At 42.1% G+C, this 18,026-nt stretch overlaps 1 protein-coding gene across 1 annotated transcript in view; it reads right to left on the minus strand.

Annotated features, from left to right (window-relative positions):
* Positions 1 to 13,513: 13,513 nt before the first annotated feature.
* The window catches only part of EP300 (E1A binding protein p300), an 86,824-nt gene continuing 82,311 nt past the window's right edge, over positions 13,514 to 18,026 (minus strand). Inside the window, exons 30-31 of the mRNA XM_060777112.2 lie at positions 17,615 to 17,896; positions 13,514 to 16,866 (exon numbers count right to left, since the gene is read on the minus strand). Of these exons, the coding sequence (XP_060633095.2) occupies positions 14,635 to 16,866; positions 17,615 to 17,896 (2,514 nt within the window). The 3' untranslated portion in view covers positions 13,514 to 14,634. The remainder of the gene's footprint in view (positions 16,867 to 17,614; positions 17,897 to 18,026) is intronic.

Here is an 18,026-nt window from a genome sequence, read left to right on the forward strand (position 1 = left end):
TACAGGGAATACCATGGCTTGGACTAGGCGGATCTTTGTTGCAAGTCTGATGTCTCTACTCTTCACTATTTTATCGAGACTGGACATTGCTCTTCTCCCAAGAAGTAAGCGTCTTCTGATTTCCTGGCTACAGTCTGCATCTGCAGTAATCTTTGCACCTAGAAATACAAAGTCTGCCACGGCCTCCACGGTTTCTCCCTCTATTTTCCAGTTGTCAATCATTCTTGTTGCCATAATCTTGGTTTTTTTGACGTTTAGCTGCAACCCGGCTTTTGCGCTTTCTTCTTTCACCTTGATTAGAAGGCTCCTCAGCTCCTCCTCGCTTTCGGCCATCAGAGTGGTGTCATCTGCATATCTGAGGTTGTTAATGTTTCTTCCAGCAATTTTCACCCCAGCTTTGCATTCATCCAGCCCCGCACATCGCATGATGTGTTCTGCATACAAGTTAAAAAGGTTGGGTGAGAGTATGCAGCCTTGCCGGACGCCTTTCCCAATCTTGAACCAGTCTGTTGTTCCGTGGTCAGTTCTGACTGTTGCTACTTGGTCCTTGTACAGATTCCTCAGGAGAGAGACAAGGTGGCTTGGTATGCCCATCCCACCAAGAACTTGCCACAATTTATTATGATCCACACAGTCAAAGGCTTTAGAATAGTCAATGAAGCAGAAGTAGATGTTTTTCTGAAACTCCCTGCCTTTCTCCATTATCCAGCGGATATTGGCAATCTGGTCTCTCGTTCCTCTGCCTTTTCTAAACCCAGCTTGAACATCTGGCAACTCTCGCTCCATGTATTGCTGGAGTCTTCCTTGCAGGATCTTGAGCATTACCTTACTGGCATGAGAAATAAGGGCCACTGTACGGAAGTTGGAGCAGTCTTTCGCATTTCCCTTTTTTGGTATGGGGATATAAGTTGATTTTTTCCAGTCTGATGGCCATTCTTGTGTTTTCCATATTTGCTGGCAAATGGCATGCATCACCTTGACAGCATCATCTTTTAAGATTTTAAACAGTTCAGCTGGGATCCCATCATCTCCTGCTGCCTTGTTGTTAGCAATGCTTCTTAAGGCCCATTCAACCTCACTCCTCAGGATGTCTGGTTCTAATTCATTCACCACACCGTCAAAGCTATCCTCGATATTGTTATCCTTCCTATACAGATCTTCTGTATAGTCTCGCCACCTTCTCTTGATCTCTTCAGCTTCTGTTAGGTCCCTGCCATCTTTGTTTCTTATCATACCAATTTTTGCCTGAAATTTACCTCCAATGTTTCTAATTTTCTGGAAGAGGTCTCTTGTCCTTCCTATTCTGTTGTCTTCTTCCACTTCCATGCATTGCTTATTTAAAAATAGTTCCTTATCTCTTCTGGCTAACCTCTGGAATTGCGCATTTAACTGGGCATATCTCCCCTTTTCACTGTTTCCTTTTGCTTTCCTCCTTTCTTGGGCTACTTCCAGTGTTTCAGCAGACAACCATTTTGCCTTCTTCGGTTTCTTTTTCTTTGGAACGTACTTTGTTGCCACCTCCTGAACAATGTCGCGGACTTCTGTCCATAGTTCTTCTGGGACTCTGTTTACTAAATCTAGTCCTTCAAATCTGTTCTTCACTTCCACTGTATATTCGCTAGGAATGTTAGTGAGATCATATCTAACTGGTCTGTGTATTTTACCTGATCTCTTTAGTTTTATTCTAAATTGGGCAATAAGAAGTTCGTGATCTGAGCTACAGTCAGCCCCAGGTCTTGTTTTCACCGACTGGATGGATGTCCGCCACCTTTGGCTGCAAAGGATGTAGTCAATCTGATTTCGGTGTTGACCATCTGGTGAGGTCCATGTATAAAGCCGTCTTTTAGGTTGTTGGAAGAGAGTATTCGTTATACACAGCGAGTTTTCCTGGCAGAATTCTATCAGCCTGCGTCCCGCTTCATTTTGTTCTCCCAGACCATGCTTGCCTGTGATCCCAGTTGTCATTTGACTTCCCACCTTGGCATTCCAGTCTCCTGTAATGAAAATAATGTCTCTTTTTGGTGTATTATCCAGTAGGTCCTGCAGATCCTCATAGAACTGATCTACTTCTGCTTCTTCAGCAGCTGTGGTTGGGGCGTATATTTGGATCACTGTGATGTTGAAAGGCTTTCCTTGCACTCGAATTGACATCATTCTGTCATTTTTTGGGTTGTATCCAAGCACCGCTTTAGCGAATTTCTTATTAATTATGAAGGCTACTCCATTTCTTCGATGTTCCTCTTGTCCGCAGTAGTAGATCTGGTGGTCATCTGATGTGAAGTGGCCCATTCCAGTCCATTTCAGTTCGCTGACCCCCAGAATGTCTATCTTTAGTCTTGACATCTCACCAATAACAACATCCAATTTGCCCTGGCTCATAGATCTTACATTCCAGGTTCCTATGGTGTGTTGATCTTTAGAGCATCGGATTCGTCGTTCGCCTCCAGTACCGTCGGCCGCTAGCCTTCCTTTCGGCTTTGAGCTAGCTGCGTCATCACATCTGGGGCTAGTTGAACTTATCCTCTGCTCCTCCCCAGTAGCATTTTGGCCATCTTCCGACCTGGGAGTCCCATCTTCCAATGGCATACCGACATATCTCTGGTTGTACTGGTCCATTTAGTTTTCTTGGCAAGGATACTGGAGTGGTTTGCCATTGCCTTCCCCAGGGATCACGCTTGGTCTGACCTCTCTGCCACAACCGTCCCGTCTTGGGTGGCCCTTCACGGTTTCGCTCATGACATCATTGAGGTGCTCAAGCTCCAGCGCCCCGACAAGGCGGCGATCCTTTGCTGGAGCCCCATTGTGTAGGGCTCATTTAATCCTAATCATAATATGTGGACAATATTGGGTTTTGGAATATTTGGATCTTTAGATAACAGATTAGCAAAGAGTTATACACAGGTTATATAAATAAACTAGCTGTCCCCTGCCACGCGTTGCTGTGGCCCAGTCTGGTGATCTGAAAAATAAAGTAAAGAGAAAGTGTTGGTTTCTGATTTACGAGGGGTATTTTTTAAGTAAGGTCCGTTTGAACGTAAGTACACAACGAAAGTTTATTTCAAAAAAGTAAATTTATTTTCAGAAAGTACATACTTCACTCTATTTTTCGACATAGTTGCCAAGTTTAGGACACTAGGACACTAAGATCATCTGGGGAGGCCCTGCTCTCGGTCCCACCTGCATCACAGGTGCGCTTGGCGGGGACGAGAGACAGGGCCTTCTCAGTGGTGGCCCCTCGGCTGTGGCACGCCCTGCCTGCAGATATCAGATTGGCCCCCTCCCTGCTGGCATTTCGGAGGAAAGTGAAGACCTGGCTGTTCGAACAAGCATTTGATTAAACAGTGTTATTGAACATAGGAATATGGAATAATGGATGACAAGACTGGATTCTGATTTTACTGTTGAGGCGCTAATGATTGTTATACTGATGTTAATGATTTATGTGATAATTGTTTTTAATTGCCCTATACTTGTTTTGTGATATTTTGTACTGATGTTGTTCACCGCTTTGAGTCGCCTGAGGGCTGAGAAAAGCGGTATAGAAATAAAGTAAATAAATAAATAATAAATAATAAATAAGTTTGTTCAAACACTTATCATACCTCTGAACCAATTTTAAAATACCCTCTTCATAAAAACTTGCCACCTGCTCCGATAACCAAGAGCTCACTGTAATCAAAGAAGGGCGACCGGAGCAGTCCTCATCATGGACGTCACGGCCATCTTTGAATTGTCGTACCCACTTACGCACTTTGTTTTCACTCATAACGGTATCACCATACACTTCACAAATCTGTCGATGAATTTCTGCAGCAGGCAGGTTCTTTGCTGACAAAAACCGTATCACTGAGTGAACCTCACATGCGGAGGGTGAGTTGATAGTCTCAAACATTTTAAAAGCACAGAACAGAACCGTACAGGTTAGATACAGAGCGGAAACTGAGCACAGTTGTTCCCGAGGCATGCCGGTACACAACGCACGCTCTCGTTGTGGTATGCGCGCAAACTACTAGTGTCTACAACAAAACGGACCTTACTTAAAAAATACTCCTCGTATATAAAATTTCTTTTGCTTGTGGGTAAACAGTTTTTTTGTTTCTTTGTCAGTGTTGAAGTAGATATTGTTTAGTTTGTCTACTCTGGAACATGCAACATATCATTGTCCTTCGTTAGGAGTCCTTTCAAATCTTTGATATTATGTCATATATGTGTGTGTGAATCATATATCTATCTATATCTCTGGCTGGCTTGCTCTCTGTCAGAAGGGCTTTGATCATGTTTTCTTACTTTGCTGAAGGGAGTTGGGCTGGGTGGCCTTAAGTATTTTCTGTTGGTCATGAGGGTTCTGTGTGGGAAGTTTGCCCCGATTCTGTCATTCGTGGGGTTCAGAATGCTCTTTGATTGTAGGTGAACTGTGAATCCCAGTGACTACAACTCCCAAATGTCAAGGACTATTTTCCTCAAACTCCATCTGTGTTCATATTGGGGTGTATTGAGTGCTTGTGCCAACTTTGGTCCAGATCCATCATTGTTTGAGTCCACAGTGCTCTCTGGATGTAGGTGAACTACAACTCCAAAACTCAAGGTCAATGCCCACCAAACCCTTCTAGTGTTTTCTGTTGGTCATGGGATTTATGTGTGCCAAGTTTGGTTCAATTCCATCGCTGGTGGCGTTCAGAGTGCTCTTTGATTGTAGGTGAACTATAAATCCCAGCAACTACAACTCCCAAATGACAAAATCAATTTTTTGAGTGATGGTCACTCCTTGTGTAGTGAGATGTTTTGTTACCAAATTTGGTGTGATTTCTTTCATTGGTTCTTTTGTTTTTAAGGTACTAATTATGCACAGAGCATTTATATATATATAGATGTAATGTAATATTGTATTGTCGAAGGCTTTCATGGCTGGAATCACTGGGATGTTGTAGGTTTTTTCGGGCTATATGGCCATGTTCTAGAGGCGTTCTCTCCTGACGTTTCACCTTAATCTATGACAAGCATCCTCACAACCTCTGAGGATGCTTGCCATAGATGCAGGTGAAATGTCAGGAGAGAACACTTCTAGAACATGGCCATATAGCCCAAAAAAAGCCTACAACAACCTAAATATAATATTGTCACGGTCGCTATTACAAAAAGTGCTATATATTCCCACAACATTCTGATGATTCCTGTTGTACCTCTGCTCTTTGTATTATTTTATTTGTTCAAGCTCAAAGATTATTGCCCGATTCGTTCCATATGTTTTTCCCTTTTACTCTGGCTATAAGCCCTTTCCATTTCTACTCCCAGTTCTCCTTAGATATCCATTTGTATATTTAATTTTTCTTTCAAGTGATGTCATCTTGAAGAATATAATTTGATAAATATTCATACCATTTTAAAAAGTTCCAGCTTCCTTTGCTTTTTCTATTCTATAAGGCTACTGTTGCTTGGGTTGCTGCTATCATGTTTTTTACTGTTTTCGCCCCATTCTTTATTTCCACCTCTACCTTGTATTTTCTGAACTATCCTCATTTATATTTTTGGTAATAGATTCTTGTTTTCTGCTGTGGTTTGTTTCAAGGTCCCTTATGGATACTAAAATCCATGGATGTACAAGGCTATATATATATAGGGCCGGAGGTTTAGCACAGCTAATAAATCACCAGCAACTAGATCGAAGTTCGAAGCCCCAGGGCGGCGTGAGCGGTTGACTGTCAGCCCCTGCTCACTGTTTACCTAAGCAGTTCGAAAACAGCTTTGGCTGTAATTAGAGAAATTAGGTACCACTAAAAGTGGGGGAGGTGTTTTACGACGCCATAAAGAAAGAAGATCAGAAAATACTGGGCAACCAAAAAGGAAGGAGGAAGTCCTGACGGCTCTTTGTCATAGAGAATGGAGCAACAGCAACCCCTGTGACTAGACTCACCTTCCTTGGCACATACGCACAAAGCAGCTGGATACTGAGTCAACAACACCTCCCTTCTGTTCTGTCAATCTGTGTATTGTCTGTACAAAAGTGGCATTGAATGTTTGTCGTGTATGTGTGCTGTGATCCGCCCTGAGTCCCTTTCGGGGTGAGAAGGGCAGAATATAAATAAAGAGTTGTTGTTGTTGTTGTTATTATAGCAGAATTGAGCTTAAATCAGGCAAAGTAGAATAACTCCTCCAAGATGAACTCAACCACCTAAACTGGACTTTATAGGCCAATGGATATTCCACCTCAGACATCAGAAGAGCTGCAAGACTGAGAATAAGCCACAAGAGTAAAGACAAAAATCCACCCAGAGGAAAAGTGTTCTTGCCATACATGAAGGGAACCACTGACCACATAGGGAAGCTGATGAGGAAACACAACGTACAAACTATCTACAGACCCACTAAGAAAATCCAACAAATGCTACATTCAGCAAAGGACAAGAGGGATCCTCTCACCTCTGCAGGAGTCTACCATATACCATGCAGCTGTGGACAAGTCTACATAGGGACCACCAAATGCAGCATTGCCCAAACATGAAACAAGGAACATGAAAGGCACTGCAGACTAATTCAACCTGAGAAGTCAGCCATAGCAGAGCACCTGATGAACCAACCTGGACACAGCATATTATTTGAGAACACGGAAATGCTGGACCACTCTAACAACCACCATGTCAGGCTACACAGAGAAGCCATTGAAATCCATAAGCATGTGGACTATTTTAACAGGAAGGAAGAAACCATGAAAATGAACAAAATCTGGCTACCAGTATTAAAAAAACTCCAAAAATTATAACAGCAAAACAACACTCAAACACAGGAAAACTCCAGAGGAAACAATTGGGGACAGCTAATCACCACTCAACAAAGGATTCCCCCAGACACTAACAAGCCACACTAAAAACTGCCAGCCCATCAAATGCTAATCAAGGTGGCCAATTAAAATATTCACACCTAGCTCTAACATATCAGAGTTCTTTCTCCCACCCTGGACATTCCACAGATATATAAACCATTTTCCTAATTCCAACATACCTCACAACCTCTGAGGAAGCTTGCCATAGATGCAGGCGAAACGTCAGGAGAAATGCCTCTAGAACATGGCCATATAGCCCGAAAAAACCCACAAGAACTGAGTGATTCTGGCCATGAAAGCCTTCGACAATACATTGAACCTAGAATAACATTGACTCCAATACAGGCCTGGGCCAACTTTGACCCTCCAGGTGTTTTGGACTCCAACTCCCATACCGGCTGTTAGGAATTGTGGGAGTTGAAGTCCAACACATCTGGAGGGCCAAAAGTTGGCCCATGCCTGCTTTAGACAATAATACTTCGGGAAAACCAGCACTCTGACATTTCTTTTGTTCCTCTTCTGTTGCTTGCTTCCCTGAAATCAAGTCTTTTGAAAATATCAGTTCTAGACAGAGATTAAATAGGATTACTATTGTGGAACGTGTCTAGTAAGGAAAGAAAATATGGCTGTAATAGGGCATTGGCAGACCCAGTTCTTTCAGATATTGTTAAATCAAAACACTTTTGTTAAATAAACCATACTATCATTTAGCCCGAGAAGAATCTCAAATTTCACCTGGACACAGGAGGGATGATGGTGGAAGCCAGGTAGAGAAATCTTGAGTTTGGGATGGTACAACAACACACACACACACCATGCCAGGCTAATGTTTTTGTGAGCAGAATGAAGCAACCCTACATTTTAGTGTTGTCGGTGAAAAGTGGGATAGAAACAATTGTAAGTTTGCTTAATAATAATAATACTTTATTTATATCCCACCCTATCTCCCCCCCCCCCCCCCCCCCCCGGATTTAGAACTGGCTTTCCTTCTGGTGGGTTTCCCTTTAGGGCAGTTTTTTTTTTTTTTAGTAAACACCATCCCTTCCCTGATTTCATCCTATTTACAGGTCATTATGAATTATGTAGTTTATAATGTGAATAGTCTGGATTAATGATGTGACTAGATTTGGTCTTTCATGTAGTCTATGACGTTTATTTCAAATATCAGAGACTCAGCCACAGGGCAGATTAATATTAGGGATGCTACAGCTTCCTTTTGAGTTTTATTTCCCACCATGGCTCGGATATTGTGTTGTTTCAGTTGTGGAAGTAGCAGAAACCATCCCAACCCCCTCTTGTGCATAACTGTGTTCCTCCAGCTGTATTATTATTTTTTATTATTATTAGAAACATAACAAGATTAGTATGAAGTAAACAAGATCACTATGCTGGCTGTTGCATTGGATCACACGTTGGACACTACCCAAGTTTCTAGAACTGTGTGATGTATCGGCGAATATTGCTTGCAGATCAGAGTATTATTATTATTGCCTTTTGCAGCTGACAGATGGTAATTTTGTCAGCACCGGTTGGGTTTAAGTGAAGGCCAAGGTCTTGAGGCACTGCATCCAGTGTACTGATCACCACTGGGATCACCTTTACTGGCTTGTGCCAATCTTTGAATTCGATCCTCATATCGTGTCGGCTTTTCCAGTTGTTTCTCTTCAATCCTGCTGCTGCTTGGGATTGCAACATTGATGATCCATACTTGGTTTTTTTAACACAATCATTAGGTCAGGGGGATAGTACTCCAAAACTGTTAGTCTGAATTTGGAAGTTAGTTACATAACAAAATTAATACACAGCAAACAAGATCACTACGCTGACTTTTGTATTCCATCATACATCGGACACTTCCCAACTGTCTAGGATTGTGCCATGTATCGGTGAATAGTGCATGCAGATCCAATTATTATTATTATTATTATTACTACTACTACTATCTTCAGATTTTGTCACTTTAGCCAAAAGTTACAGGATAAGCAATTTGAAAACCTATAGAGGGCCACAGTTGTCCATCGCTGACCTAGAGAAACAAAAGAATGAAAAGGAGAATCTTGCACTCTTATCAGAGCTAGTTATTTTGAAAAAGTAATTTATGGTAGTTACACTTCCAACCTCCTCCTCCTCTAATTACTGAAACACAGTTTGTTTTCTCATTATTCAAAAACTGTTTAAATAAATGGATATTTAGGAAATCAGAATACTCCCGAGCTTCTGACTTGTGGTACAAAACATATCTAAGCACTGAGATCAGACTCCTCCCAACTATAAGAAATAATTAAATCACAGCTACACCACAAAATAAGTGACATGAATGTATGATGTTACAAGCAGTATGTTATTGAAAAAGCAACTAAAAGTAACCTATGTGTAACTGGTACTTTCCCCACTTTGGCTCATATGGATGGGATCCTGTTGGTGACTCATGCAGCCTTAACCTTCTATACGCTCTCTACGTGGGGCTGCCCTTCAAGACGGCCCGGAAGCTCCAGCTAGTCCAGCGCGCGGCAGCCATGTTGTTAACCGGAGCGGGACGCAGGGAGCACACAACGCCCTTGCTGTCCCAGCTCCACTGGCTGCCGATCTGCTACCGGGCCCAATTTAAGGTGCTGGTGTTATCCTACAAAGCCCTAAACGGTTCCGGCCCAAAATACCTTGAGAACCGCATCTCGGCCTACGAGCCCACGAGGACCTTGAGATCATCTGGGGAGGCCCTTCTCTCGGTCCCGCCTGCCTCACAGGCACGCCTGGCGGGGACAAGAGAGCGGGCCTTCTCGGTGGTGGCCCCCCGGCTATGGAACTCCCTCCCTGCTGAAATCAGACAGGCGCCTTCCCTCATGGCCTTCCGCAAGGGCCTGAAAACCTGGCTCTTCGAAAAGGCCTTCAACTAAGTGCTATGTTTTTGGAATGACCACCGGAATGGACTATGACTATGAGATTGATTATGACCCCAAACAAGACGAAGCGGATTTTTAGTTTAATTAGTTGTGTATTAGTAAGATGTTGTGTTATGGTCTTGATCTATTGTAAACTGTTGTCTTTTTTATGTTCTATGTTCTGTACACCGCCACGAGTCGCCCTCGGGCTGAGAGTGGCGGTTAACAAGTGCAAATAATAAATAATAATAAATAAATAATACCAGCAGTGTTTTCTTCTATACAGCAGCACTTAAACTGCAGCATATGGTGCATATGGGCCTTTTTTTTTGCTTATAGCAGTAGGTATCCAATATCTCCTTGCATAATGACCATCCTGTATATAAATAAAATTAGAAGACACCAGAGGATGTATCCAGTCAGTGGTCAGCAAAGACCCATGCAGCTACACAACTGCAGCTGGTGCATGCAGGCCTTTTGCTGCTTTCTTAAAATTCAGAGGTGAGGGAGGTAGGATGCCCCATGCCTTCAAACCTGTGCTGTGCAATTAGCACAAGTGGAAACTCACCAATGATCTGCTGGTGGAGATTTCTATTCCAGAGGCATGATACAGTATCTCAGCCTATAGGTTCTGCTACTCAGAGCCAGGGGAAGAAGCATGGGTGGTACAAATGGAATTATCTTAATACAGTAGCACTAATATCAGTGAAAAATCAAAGCTTTTTTAGTCACTGAACCAGTCTTTCCTTTCCTGTGCCATTGAGGAGCTATGGCATGCTGCTTCCGTTACTGCTCCATTGAAGGATCTTGTCTGCATGTAGAAGTCCACTTTATACTGAACATTCTGGAAGTCCCCAAGTTACAAATGTCAGACTTACAAACGACTCACAGTTAAGGACGGGAGTGAAACAATAGGAAGTGACAGAAATCTACACCTTGAAGGGAAATTCACTCCTGAAAGAGTTATCCTGGGGAAAAGGTGTCTCCACTGAAACTTTATCACCAATCTTTGTTTCCACAAGCCAAATTTTTCAAACTCACAATTATCACAGGCACAGAATGAGGTGAAATTTTTTGAACAGGGGCACAGACAGCAAACAAACACCATGGGGGTGTTAAATCCTTCCCAATGCTATCCGTATGTATGTATCTATGTATATGTGTGAATTGCAGCACTTTAAAATGTACCTGTTCTGATTTACATGCAAATTCAACTTAAGAACAAACCCACAGAACCTATCTTGATTATAACTTGAGGACTACCTGTAGTGTGTTCATTCCTGGAGAACTCGGGACTCCTTGGTGTTCATTGGTTGGACTTGCTTTCCTTGATAGTGAAAGCCTTTTCATATAGAAATGTATTTGGCAGGCCTTTCTATAGATTGGCAATACTATCCAGTACCTGTCAATGGCAGCATAGTCTTGGGTGGTCATACAGTACATTACATCTATATGCATGTGTTACACACATATACAAACAATGATTTCCTGATATTATGGCCCAGTTGGGAAAAATGAGACACATTGATTAGATGCTACTTCTTTCAAAGTTATTCAATTCAGTACTGTCAGCCTTTCTAATATTATCTCTAGGTCCTTCAGTGAAACCTATTCCATTGGAAGTTGACCACAGTCAGACTGGAGGAACTAGGATTCCTAGAGAAGTGTTCTCCAATTTTTTTAAAAAAATGCAATTTCCTACATTTGTGAGGGTCCTTCCCTCTAACCTCAACAAATGTGAAGGGGCTACTAGAATTAACTCCAATTTTCTAGAACACAAGTGTCTACCTGTTCTCCATGTTCACCTCTCATAGGGAGGGAAGTTATCATTATAATCTCCTCCTTAGACATAACTTCATTTTAGATAACTCTATTTTATCTATGTTTGAGACTTCAGGTTTTACAGCACGAAATTACCAACTTTGTTTTTACTTAACCAAAAATTAAATATAGACTCGAAAACATTAGGCATATTGTAATTCTACTGCATTAAAGCACACTAAAGAACTCAGCATTATTGCAAATTGCTGATATATCTAGATCAATGATTCTGGGGACTCTCCACTGTGCCATGGAAACTCACTAAATGAGCATTGGGGAAATTACTCTCTCAGTCTCAGAAAAATCCCATGATAAAGTCACCATATTCAGAAATGACTTGAAGGTACAACAATAATGCATCACATTGCTGATTACAAAGAAGATGTATGCTTTGAAATCCAGTCCAAGACAATTTAAGAGTTATCATATTCAGTTCGACAGTATTTTTTCTATAAAAACTATACACTACAGTGATGTCTAGTTTCATAATATAAAATATCCTGTAAAAGTACTGTCCCTTCAATGTACAAGACTACAGATTAACATATGTGCATTTTAAAAGGTACAATAAGGCAAGTATTTTCTGACACTTAATTGCTACATGAGAAGAAATTTGCATACCTATATGTTATATCAATTTGGATAATTCTGAATGTACAGTTAAGTCAAGAGTGTCTGGAAAGTTGTTTTACTTTTGATCCAGGACCATAAAGCACTTAAATTGAAATTCTTCACAGTCAGTTGTGGAACTAGGATTGTAGGTTCCTCATGGGAGCTGCCTTGGGTCTCATATTGGGAGACAGGCAGAATATAAATACATGCATTTTGACCTGAAGCTAACTTATTAATGATTTTGGACATTCACTCTTAAAAGATTGTAAAGCCATGCTCATATTGGACTGTAGACTGAGGGTTCATTTTAAATCAAAATATTTGGCAACTACTAGAATGGAACTTTGTAAAAAACTATACACTAGTAGTTGCTGAAGATTTCAATTTTTATGAAGTACCATTATTATATTTCTAGAACATCTTTAAATACTAACACCTTATCTCTTGGTTTGGGAGTGAGACTTTATGACTAGTAATTAATTTAATATTTTAGCATTATAATAAAGTGTATAAATATTATCCTTTGTCTTCTGGAACAATTGGGTGTTCAGCCTATTTCTCTGCCATTCCAAAATGAAACTGTGCCAGCACTGGGTTTCAGAGTCTAAATACAGAATGAAAGTCTGACTTTGATACTGAGCCAATCCACAAAAGGATACAAGAATCTGAGGATCATTTAGAAAATTTTATCCTTACTAGTTTGCATTGGCACTATCTATGTATTAGTACTTAACATGAAAACTTCTGTACATCCTCAGAATTACCCAAATTAGCAGCAACGAAAATGCCTCTGCAGATTCCTTATGTCATTAGGTGTAGCTAGATATTATTCTACCCAAGTGAGTGGGAATGAAAAGCTTCAAGTGACTGTCACTTGATAAAGTCTTCAGTTTTCACAGCATTCAAAGCTGTTATTGACACACTTAGACTTAACATATTTCCGACATGTCTGAAATTTCAATTATATCCCAACTCTTAATGAATCTGCTGAATCATGAATTGGTATAATCTAATGTTACAACAACACCTAACATCTCATTCTGCTTCAATGTCCACAACACTAAAGCACTAAAGCATGTTCTGCTAGCATACCTGAAAACAAAGTACTATCTGAATTATGCAGACAGTATCACACTTGGATATTAAAAAACTCTTAATAGTTGTGCAAGTGGAAACAAATGCAGAATTATGTAAAACTGACGCTATAATTGTCATTACAGCCTAAATACCCATCTTTTTGTTTAAAAAAAAACCCCAACCTAACAAAACAATATAATACATGAAATAGATTTCCACATTTTTTTTTTTGCAAAAGCACATCATCTTCTTTCCCCATTTTAAATAAGTATCAATAGTAGGGAAAGAAGGGAAGCATTAAAACCAGTCTGTCTCACACAGTTTATTTAACAATAGGTAATAAGAAATCAATTAACAGTCTATACAGTGATCGAAAGTTCATATTTATAAGTAATCAACTTTAATTGCATGATTTACAACATTTTGAGGGTTTTTTGCTTTCTATTTTCAAGTTTTACAGAAAATGGAAGAGGAGGAAAAGGGAGGGGAGGGAAAGAGAAAGCAAGCATAAAGAAGAAACCCCAGGGATTTTCTCTCAGGTTAAAATTATACCCTTGGAATGGTTTCTTACCCTCTTTATTTTTCTTTTGTTAGATGTAAAAATAACAAAAAATTCTTTCAAGAAAACAAACCACAATATATATACTACATCCATTTGGCAGCTGCCCCCGTGTATTTGCAAAAAAGTTGTTTTCTCTCTACATGTACAAATTTTAATACTTGAAGTTTAAGCTCAGACTCTGGTATAGAAAATTCTTGGAGGACAAAAGTAGACTTCGGGAGGGAGACCGGGTTACTTAATAATTTTACAGTTTTTAAAAGAACTGACATCTTTCCAACCAAAGAGGAAAAAATGGTATTTATCTTTAATATATATTTATATATATATATATATGCACTGTATTTTTAAAGCAACATTCACCCTTTTTGTCCTCCAGTTGTAGGCAATGTTCTATTTTTGTTTTTGTTTCATTTTTGTTTTTTTTGCAGTAGACATGAGGAAAAACAGAATAGGGGAAAAAGTTAACCATCTGCTTCAGTAAATTATAACTATCAATATTACATATTTTCATTAATTTAAAAAAAATAAAACCTAATGGAGGCTAGAGAAGGAAGTTATTTAGTCAGCAGCCAAATAACTGCCCCCCTCCCAAGCACCTCCCCAACGCACGCGAAGGGAAAACAAAAACAAGAAAAAGGACTGGTTATGAGCCCAGCCATAACAAAAATATATTTTCTTTGTATTCTATTGTCCCTCAGGTTCATTTAGTTGGTTTTGTAGTTTTAAAACCACAAACTACTGCTGCAGAATTCAGATGTATTCCAGGGAAAAATGTTCTGCTAAGAAAGATTAAAAAAAATTGTCTTCAGTACAAAAAGTCTTGAGAAAATAAGTTTTTTTTTGCTCCCAAAATGCTACAATGTGTTTTAGTGTATGTCTAGTGTACTCTGTGAAAGGTTTGAGTTTAAGTCTGAATTATCTGAGCTGAGTCCCAGTTCTGTGGCACTTGCACCATGAAGACCCGCCATGCCTGGATTATTTGCAAGCTGAGAAAGCATTGCACTCTGGTCCGGGCTGGCAAAGTGCCCTTGATCCATGGGATTAGCCTGGGCAGCTACCAGTCCTGGATGTGGGGAGCTGGTCTGTGGGGAGACGTGGTGGGGAGAAGGCTGTGGCTGCATCCGAGGGGAGGGACTGGAGTGGGGGGGCTGGGACTGGGGCCGTGGTGAGGGGACAGGCTGTGGCGAACGCACTTGGTTGGTGAGTGACGATGGGATCTGCTGGCCTTGTAAGTGTGGGGACTGGGCCTGGTTTGGGAGCATGTGTTGCTGGGGACTCATGGGATTGGGCTGAGCTGGTGATCCCATCTGCTGCTGGAGTAGTCGCTGCTGGAAAGCTTGCTGCAGGCTCGATCCTGTTTCTGCACTCATTGCTTGTGGAAGCTGGCTCATTTGTCCCATGTTTCCTTGCTGCAGTTGCTGCATGTGGTGTTGCATCCTCTGCTGCTGTTGTTGGGGGTACCCGACTCCCTGCGGCTGTTGGAACTGGTTATGGTTGGCCATGCCAGGACCCAACCCAGGGCCTGCACCTTGTTGCTGTTGCTGCTGTTGCTGCTGACGTTGCTGCTCCATCATTTGATGCCGCCTCATTAGGAGATCCCGGAACTGCATGTTCATTGGCTGTGCCTGAGGATTCATTCCACCCATAGCCTGCTGGGGTGGAGGCTGCTGAGGTGGTGACTGCTGGGGCATGCTGGGCCTCTGAATACCCGCTTGCATTGGATTCATGTTTTGCATGGCTGGATTTGGGTGCACACCTTGCTGCCCTGGCATAGCCTGTTGCTGCTGCAGCCCTGGCTGCCCCTGAGGCATTCCAGGTTGCCCTTGCATGCCCTGTGGATTCTGGTTCCCAGCATACTTGGCAGCCCGCTGCTTGATGAAAGCAGCTAAAAGTTGAGGATTGGAATGCAGGATGTTAAGCACCTGCTGCTGCTGCATGGGAGAGCTGGGAGACCTGAGAGTCCGCAGCAGGTTTTGTAAGGCTGCCTGGGGCAGAGGACTTGCTTTTGACTGAGCTGCACCTGGTACTTGACCCATTCCTGGCTGTGGGGACATATTGATCGGCTGCCCAGGCTGGGCCATTGACATCATCGATTGTCTCTGCATTCCCTGCTGCAACTGCTGAGGTTGAGGCAACCCTCCCTGGGCCCAAGCTGGCTGCTGCTGAATTCCCGTTGGTCCCATGCCTTGATCAATGTGGCCACCGGGACCCCTGGCCATCTGAGGTGGTGTAACACTCATCGGCTGTATTGGATTCATTTGAGCCATCTGGTTTGGGTGTTGAATTGGCCTCTGGAAGATAGGACCATGAGCCATCTGCCGCTGGTGATCTGCTACTCGTTGTATCTGCATGGCTATTTCTACCGCAGCTGCAGGAGGACCCTGGATAGGCGGCTGAGCAGTCTGAGGAGTTGTCGGAGGAGTTACCTGGTCACCAGCTTTGCCTTGAGACACAGTTCCAGGAGGTTGAATTCTTGAAATATTAAATGGAGACATGTTACTTGGAGGCTGCGGCTGTGGCTGTGAGGGAGGCTGGGGTGGAGGCTGTGGCTGCGGGGTCTGAGGGGTCGGTGGCTGCTGTCCTGTAGGAGTCGTTGGTGTAGCTGGTGTTGGTGAAGGCAACCCCTGCGGCTGGCCTACTATGCCAGTCCTCTGCATGCTTGCCATCCTCCTGCGGAGCATCTGAGCTTGCTGCAAACGGTGCTGAAGCTGTTGCTGGCGAAGCTTGTGTTTGATGTTGAGGCAGAAGGGCACTGGGCACTTGTTCTCCTGGCAGTGCTTAGCATGGTAGCAGCAAAGGGCAATAAGCTGCTTGCAAATTGGGCACCCTCCATTCGTTTTGCGCTTGCAGCCTTTGGTGTGTTGCACAACCCTCTTCATCTTCTGACAGGATGGCAGTGAGCAGTTGGCATTGCGACACTGGCAGGCATGGACCAGAGACTGGATACAGCGTTGGATGCTCAGGCGGCGGGAATCCCCGGGGCTCTGTGTGGTGGCTGTCTGTTGGTTGTTGCTCTCATCATCAATACCAAGACCCAGTTTCTCCATCTTGTGCTCATGATTTTTAGTGTTATAGCAGGTGATGCAGAGGTCATAATCCTAAAAACAGAGATGATTAATCAGAAAACTGTCCAGTATCAATGCACAGCTTTTATCAGCAGACAACAATGGTTGCTATAACCCAGTTTTGATATTAGGCCATTTCAATCAGAAAATGAAGAATATTTCAGACAACAAAATGGCTGAAATATCTGGAATTAAAAATTATTTTACTTGATGTAAGTATCTATGTCCAGAGACAACAGAAAATACGATCTGATCACTGTAGAATTATAACAGTTTGATACCATTTAAACTGCCTTGTCTCATGGTTATGGACTCCTGAGATTTATAGTTTTGTGATATATTAGCCTTCTGTTGCAAAGTTCTGATGCCACACCAAATTACAAATTCCAGAATACTGTAAAATAGAGCAATGGCAGTTGAAGCAGTGTCAGACTGCTGTCATTCTGCAGTATAGATAACACTCCAAATGGAAGAATATATCATTATTACTATACAATGCTCAAAGGAAAGTAGTACAAAACAGGGTTAATATAAAGAGCAATACAAGCGGATATCTACTATTTATTCCACGAAAAGGCAGTTTAGCAGTAATCTCACATTTGTCATTAAACAGGCATTGCTATGGAAAGGAAAAGAGTAAACACCTGGGTAGAAAAAGAGCTTGGAAATGTTATGCTTTTTGAAGTACACAACTCAATCTCCCAGCTAACTTGATGACAGGCCACATTAAACACTTGAAGACTAAAGAACCTTCAACACTTTCAATACAGGCCAGACGTACCTCACAGACTGTGCAATGCCATCTTGTCTCCACATGGTGCTTGCACTCATTGCAGGTATAAACAAATCGGTCCTGACTCTGTGTGTGCAGCTCTACCAGCATACACATAGTTGACCACATTGCTCTTCGTAGTGAAGAAAACTCAAGGTGTTTGTCTCTAGCAAGGGTGAGGAAGGCATCACGCCCATCCATTAAGTCACATGGAATAAGTGGGTCCGGTTCAATAATGGGAGGCAGTGAATTGGCTTGAGGGCCAGCAATGAGACGGATCACAAAGAATACCTGAAAAAGAAAGGAGCCATTTGAGATTCTATTCTTTGGATGGGCAGGGCAATACATTCACCCTCAGCTATATGATACTTGCTGTTTTAGAGACAGGAACTTCAGTATGAAATGTCTGGAAGAAGTCAAT

Source organism: Anolis sagrei, chromosome 5 (assembly GCF_037176765.1).
Source record: "Anolis sagrei isolate rAnoSag1 chromosome 5, rAnoSag1.mat, whole genome shotgun sequence".
In the NCBI taxonomy this organism is placed as follows: domain Eukaryota; kingdom Metazoa; phylum Chordata; class Lepidosauria; order Squamata; family Dactyloidae; genus Anolis; species Anolis sagrei.